Source organism: Zootoca vivipara, chromosome Z2, assembly GCF_965207765.1.
Source record: "Zootoca vivipara chromosome Z2, rZooViv2.hap1.1, whole genome shotgun sequence".
Lineage (NCBI taxonomy): Eukaryota > Metazoa > Chordata > Lepidosauria > Squamata > Lacertidae > Zootoca > Zootoca vivipara.
Window position 1 is genome coordinate 35,621,247 of NC_142585.1, and position 7,479 is coordinate 35,628,725.

At 42.4% G+C, this 7,479-nt stretch overlaps 1 protein-coding gene across 3 annotated transcripts in view; it reads right to left on the minus strand.

The window, feature by feature from the left end:
* SETX (senataxin) overlaps positions 1 to 6,380 on the minus strand; it is a 52,020-nt gene extending 45,640 nt beyond the window's left edge. For 2 of the 3 annotated variants that reach the window (XM_060270114.2, XM_060270112.2), the window contains exons 1-2: positions 6,144 to 6,380; positions 614 to 791 (exon numbers count right to left, since the gene is read on the minus strand). In XM_060270114.2, the coding sequence (XP_060126097.2) occupies positions 614 to 791; positions 6,144 to 6,148 (183 nt within the window). In that variant the 5' untranslated portion in view covers positions 6,149 to 6,380. The remainder of the gene's footprint in view (positions 1 to 613; positions 792 to 6,143) is intronic. The other variant, XM_060270113.2, reaches the window with a different exon arrangement.
* Between the last annotated feature and the right edge of the window lie 1,099 nt (positions 6,381 to 7,479).

The window sequence follows — 7,479 nt, forward strand, 5'->3', positions numbered from 1 at the left end:
TTTGCAGACCACTTTTTTATTTTACACTAAGAAAGACTCATTTCCAAAGTGAATCAACTGCACATAATTTACTTTCATAGTTGCTGCAGCCACCTTGTGAATTCAACTTCAAAACCCCTACAGTGGATTGTATTCAATCTGAGCTGGTTCCTGTTTAATTAATGGGCATGACCGACTAACTTAGAGCTGAAAGCAGCATTCAGCATTTGGAAGATAGGTAGAGATTTGTTTGGCAGCCCCAACATTTTGTTGTTGGGGCTTTAAAGTGCTGCATATCACATAGGGTAGGGGGGAATGAGTCACCTGACAACATAACTTGTCAGGTGACCGCCCATCTCTCCCACCAGGTGAATAGTGGTACCTCTACTTACGAATTTAATGTGTTCCGAACACACATTTGTAAGTCGAAAAAAATTGTAAGTCGAATCCCATAGGAATGCATTGGGAGAAAAAATTTGTAAGTCGAAGCAACCCTATCTAAAAATTCGTAAGTAGAAAAAATCCTATCTAAACCGCATCCAAGATGGCGGACGGAGCTCCATTTGTAAGTAGAAAAATTTGTAAGTAGAGTTATTTGTAAGTAGAGGTACCACTGTAAATGAAAGCAAATTACCTCATGTAAGGATGGCATCTCATCCTTCGCTTTATGATACTCATCCACACACTCCAAACAGTAACAAAGGTCTTCGTTGGCTGCAGCAAATTTATCTGGGGGCAATGAAGAGGAGGCATAGCGCTTTAAGGTGGTGGCAACTGAATTAATAGGGGTGCACCAACAGCACGTCTCCATTCTGTAGATAAACACAAAAATAAGGAAAAGGTTAGATAAATTATTGTTTTAATTATATGAAAACATGAGCACAGAAATGACCTGAGCCAAGTTCAGTAACACACAAAGCTACCTTATACCAAGCCTGGCATAAGAACATAAATGAGTTTGCCAAATCAACCCAAAGGGTTTCCAACAGGGGCAATTCAAAGCCCTAATTGGAGATGCTGGGGACTGAACCTTGTACTGTCTGCATGCAAAGTGAGTGCAGCTCCATCACTGAGCTACAGCCCCTCCCAAATTACCTCAGGGGGAAGCTCCCCTACACAGGTTCACATCTGTACATACAAGAACTATCAATATTATTTTGTGACTGAATGACTTAATGTGCCAATGTAACTTTTACCAACACACACTCCCCACATACTGGTACATCTATCTCCCAGCTTCCTGCTGACAAGGCAGCACAACATAGGTTGTGTTAAAGCAGGCACCCCCAAACTTCGGCCCTCCAGATGTTTTGGACTACAATTCCCATCTTCCCCGACCACTGGTCCTGTTAGCTAGGGATCATGGGAGTTGTAGGCCAAAACATCTGGAGGGCCGCAGTTTGGGGGTGCCTGTGTTAAAGCATAAATATTTGTCAAAAAGAATGGCTCCCTGCATCAGAGTTGTGGCTGGTTTTCAGAGACAAGGGAAGAGATTAGCACTCTGGTGGCTATCACTGTGGCCCTGAACTAAGTATGCTTAAGACTGGTACATCAGCCGTCTATTCTGCCGAACATTAAAATGTAAATTGATTTGATGATATTTATTCAGTCATGACCATTATGCACCCCCACCCCCACAAAAAAACCATCCAGGGTCAAAATGAGCAAGGAATCTGCCAACCCTTGAAGAAATGCACAACTCTGTTGGCAACCTATTGTGCTCCCAGGACAAACCAGGCAGTCTCACACCCTAGTTTGCAAGGAGGAATATTAACACTTTGAAATGTAATTTAAGGAATTACATTGAAATGTAAATGTAATTTAAGGAATTCAAAGGCCAAGGCCTTTGAAATATAATTTAAGGAAGTTTTACAATGAATATTAACTATTATGTCCAGTAGTTTGGTTAATGTTTTAGCTCCAAAGCTCCCTTTTGGGAGGAAAAGCAGCTTATGAATTTGGAGTGATAAATCAACTGCACAAGATCACAAGGGAAGGGGTGCCCAAACTTCAGCTTTAGTTATGGAACCTTAATACACAAACTGTTCACTGCTTCTTGGATAAGCTTGCTTTAAGGCAATAAAATATAAATGTCTACCCCAAATACACATTAAAGCAGATAAAGACTAGCCAAATTTGTTACTTTGGTTTCTTCCCATTTACTTTCACTCTGCCAAATTCATTTTTTTCTTGGCTTACCCACAGATTACTTCCTAATACCACTGTCCCTGACTCACTTCTTTCCTGTTCTTTGTAACCTGCTACCTCCCAATACATTTATTTTACAGGCATACTGCACAAATCAATAAGGCGGCAGTCACATCTGTAAAACAGCATAAAAGCAAGCACCTGTACAATGATATGCAGTAACAAATTAACTGAGTGATAAAATTATGAATTTGGCTATATTATCCCACACCATATCTCTATCTCCATCTCCTTTTGACTGCCTTACTCTTCCTTATGGGTAGGTATTTAAGACTAAGTGTATGGGCATGGTTCGTTCTTTTTTTTTTTAATCAAACTTTATTATGTATTTCAGTCATTACAATTAAAAAAGAACTATACAGTTATAACTTTGTACAGTTGTCTTATTCAATTCCCTCACATCTCGTCCCTACCCCTTCCCCCTGACTTCACAGCCGTTTCTAAACTTATCCCGTTTCTCCCAAATGGCAAATTCTGCACACCATTACCCTATTCTCAGTGATTTCTTACGTTACTTAACATTTCTCGACTTCCATGTTTTGTTTATTTCATTACATAGCTCCCAGTTACTATTTTTCGAAAAATAAAGCCTTTTAGTTATCGGAGATAAGACTTGGTTTCTCTAATTTACTTTGTAAGTAATTTGAAAATAGCTTCCAATTATTTTTCGAATCTTCATTTTTTATACTATTAATTTCATCATATTTTTTGCCAAATTATAGTAATTAAATAATTTTTCTTGCCACTCTTCTTTACTCGGGGTATTTGTGGCCTTCCAGTTTTTTGTGATTAAAATTCTCGCGGCGGCTACTGCATAACTGATACAACATCTATCCCTGGGTTTGATGTCATCCGGTAGCATTCCTAAAAGAAACAATTTCGGGCATTTCTTAAATGAATACTTCAGTATTTTTTTTAGTTCTTTGTAAATTGTTTCCCAGTACGCCCTGATTGGTTTACAATTCCACCATATGTGTATATTAGTTCCCACTTCCTGGTTGCACCTCCAACATATGTTACTCATTTCTGGATACATTCTGGCCAACTTGACTGGTGTTAAATACCATCTATTTTGCATTTTCATTAGGTTCTCTTTCAAATCATAATTCGGTGTAAAATTTTGGTATCTCTTCCATAAGTTTTCCCAGTCTTTCATAGGTTCGTTCTTTTTAATCATCATCCAATGTTTAGATTTTAAGCACTTTATAAATCATTATGAAGTTATAATTGATAGATAAACTCAACTTTTGCAGAACACATCAGCATAGGAGCACAGAAAGCTGCCACATACCATGACAAGACCATTGATTCATCTTGGTCAATGTTGACTATAATAATAATTTTTTATTTATACCCCGCCCATCTGGCTGGGTTTCCCCAGCCACTCTGGGCGGCTTCCAACAGAAAAATAAAACTCAGTAATCTATTAAACATTAAAAGCCTCCCTGAACAGGGCTGCCTTCAGATGTCTTCTAAAAGTTTGGTAGTTGTTTTCCTCTTTGACATCTGTTGGGAGGGCGTTCCACAGGGCAGGCGCCACCACCGAGAAGGCCCTCTGCCTAGTTCCCTGCAACTTGGCTTCTCGCAACGAGGGAACCGCCAGAAGGCCCTCGGTGCTGGACCTCAGTGTCTGGGCAGAATGATGGAGGTGGAGACGCTCCTTCAGGTATACTGGACCGAGGCCATGCTATGCAGTGATGGGCAACCTTTTGAGCTTGGTGTGTCAAAATTCACCAAAAAACTGAGCATAACTCGGCTGGTGTGTCACTTTAAGAAAAAAACCCATAATTTTGCGATATTTATAGTTTAAATAACAAAAATGTATAATTGTAATATATAACTGTATTTAATAAACCAAAAATTAATTATTTAACCAACCAAACCAAAAAACCCTTATTTATCACAAAGTGCCCAGAGTTGTTGAGCTTTTTTGGGGGGAGCTGCTAACTAAAGTTTTGGAGGTTTTTTGGGGGGTTGCAAAAGTTGCTTTGCTTTTAGGGGGGTATGCCCCAAAGCTGCTGCGCTTTTTTTGGGGGGGAAAGAGAACAGAAATAAATGATGAATAATACCTTCGCTGGAACTAACATGCAGCACCGACATAGTCTGCCAAAGTGCCAGAAAAAACAGCACAGAAAGGGTTAAAAATACCAATCTCTGGCTACCAGCTGAGACAAGCTCTAGCAAAGAAGAACAAATGGGGGGGAACCAACAACAACAGCACGAATGGGCCAATGTGCCAGCAGTGAGGGCTCTGCGTGTCACATCTGACAGGCGTGTCATAGGTTCGCCATCACTGGTATACTGTCTGCAGTGACTGGCAGCAATTCTCCAGGGTTTCAGACAGGGGACTTCCCCAGCTTTACCTGGGGATGCTGAGGATTGAACCTGGGACCTTCTGAATGCAAAGCAGTTGCTCTGCCACAGTGCTAGTATACTGGCAAACAGGCCAAGGTTTTCTTGATTCAAGTAGGCAATAAAGGATTTTATTCAGAGAATGAGGAAGGTAAAGAGCAAAGAAAAGCAGATAAACTCTTTCAATAGCCTGAGAATCCCCTCTGGATGGCAAAATGGTCAGATTCTGACAGCAGAGGTGCAGCACTTCCAACACAATACAGCTGCATTTTTCTGTGGATTTTCTGAAAGGACAGAACTCTTGTCTCACCCCATCTCCACTCTTGGAACGCATTAATTGCCTGTTCCTTGGGTTAATCCTCCTGTGGCCTTGACAATATTTATGCTGTCTTACAAAGCAGGCAATGAAGATATCTACAGTATGTGACTAGATACCCCACTACCCATATATATGGGGAGGCACCCACTGCCAGATGGTTCTGTTGAGAGATTCAACATAGGCTTACCTAAGAAGACAACAGCTCAACATTCTCAGGCTGTACCCAACAAGACAACAAGAAGAACCCACCAACAGCATATGAATCAATATGGCTAACAACCCAACAATTCCCCTCCCCATGCCCGCAGGCAAACAAATCTCACTGCAACCAGCTAAAGACAACCAGCCATGCCCACCCTCCTCCACCTCTCTCAGTACCAAGGAAATATAATAAATGGCTAGAAAGGGAAAGCCCCAAGTGACGCTGACATAAAAACCACACACTTACACCAAGTATTACCACCCCAACCCACCCCCTCTCCCCCTTCTTCCCCAACTTTATTCTGCATACAACATTAATGTCTCACTTCAAATGTAAAAAAGTCTACAACCTCAAAAAGAGACAACCCATGTACTTTTGCAAACCAAGACAATATTTAATTTAAAAATGTTATTTAAAAAGCATTAGACTGTACTAAACTGTACCGTTGGCATAGAATTGCTAGAAAGAACAATGCTACAAATGTGGATAAAATTTCTTCACATACAGTATAAGGAAAGGGGCTACATATCTATGCAAGTAACTCCGGGAACCCCCCCGTGTCTTCTTCCAAAGCCCGGTAATTAGCCCTCCACCTTGCCGGCCGCGCAGCGGCAGCGACCCCAAGGATTTCCGTCTTTTAGAGACAGGTAGGTAGCCGTGTAGCACCTTAGAGACCAACTAAGTTTGTCATTGGTATGAGCTTTCAGATACTGTACATGGTGTATCTGAAGAAGTGTGCATGCACACGAAAGCGCATACCAATGACAAACTTAATTGGTCTTTTAAAAACTTCGCGAAAACGCGAGGAACCCCCGGAACCGCCCTCTAAGTGTAACATGCGAATTACACGCACACGCGCACATTTCACGGGGACTCTCCCATGACAGTGGGAAGAAAGGGATGCAGCAAAGGCATTTTCTAACATGCAGAACTGGAGGGACACAGAGATGCTGCGGGGAGTACAGTACCTGAAGCGGGGAATAGCAGTGCCAGCCCCCGAACCATAAGCAACTGTTGAGTATTACTCCTTGCCCTCCTCCCCACACCTTCGCCAAAGCCTCCCACACACACCCAGCCCCTCACCTCATTCACCTCCTGTTCCGGACAGGAGCCCGAGGCAAGGTAGCTCACAGCCGGCCCGCAGGCGCGGGCAACCTTGCTGCCTTCGTCTCTCGTTCTCTCCGCTCGCTCAAGCTGTTCCGCCGGGCACTGACCCCGCCCACCTCGCGACGGAAGCTTCTCACTCCAGCGAAAAGGCCGATCCTCCCTCCGATCCTCCCTTTTCTAGTGTCTTAGAGTCATCTCCATGGCTCCGCCCACAGAGGTAGATAAGTAAATGAGAGGCAAGTGCACAAACGCGCGTGCTCAAAACACGTTCTCCACCCTCTCCCGCCACCCTAGAGTTAGGAAAAACTGTAGAGTCGCCTCAGGCTCCGCTTGCCGCTCTTCTGCCTCATTACTCATTTTGCATAGACTTATAAAACATGCTACTGAGGAAGAGCGGAGGAGAAGTACAAGTAGATTCAGAGCTGATGAAGCGGCTGGGCCAAAGCCAAAGGTCGCTCAGTTGCGGATATGCCTGGAAGCGAAGGGGAAGTCCGATGCTGTAAAGAAAAATATTGCATAGGAACCTGGAATGTAAGAACCATGGATGGAGGTAAGCTGGATGTGGTCAAAAATGAAATGACAAGAATAAATATTGACATCCTGGGCATCAGTGAACTAAAATGGATGGGATTGGGAGAATTCCGTTCGGATGGCTATCATATCTACTACTGAGGGCAAGAATCCTGTAGAAGAAATGGAGTGGCTCTCATAGTCAACAGAAGAGTGGCAAAAGCTGTAATGGGATGCAATCTCAAAAATGACAGAATGATCTCGATATGAATCCAAGGCAGATGTTTTAACATCACAGTAATCCAAGTTTATGCACCAACTACCGGTGCTGAAGAAACTGAAATTGACCAACATCTGAAGAAGTGTGCATGCACACGAAAGCTTATACCAAAATAAAAACTTAGTTGGTCTTTAAGGTGCTACTGAAGGAATTTTTGAAATTGACCAATTCTATGAAGACTTACAACACCACCTAGAAATGACACCAAAGAAGGATGTTCTTCTCATTACAGGGGATTGGAATGCTAAAGTAGGGAATCAAGAGATAAAAGGAACAACTGGCAAGTTGGGACAACTGGGAGTTCAAAATGAAGCAGGGCAAAGGCTCATAGAGTTCTGTCAAGAGAACAAGCTGGTCATCACAAACTACAGTTAGAACTGGATATGGAACAACTGATTGGTTCAAAATTGGGAAAGGAGTATGACAAGGTTGTATATTGTCTCCCTGCTTATTTAACTTATATGCAGAATTCATCATGCGAAAGGCTGGACTAGATTAATCCCAAACCGGAATTAAGATTGC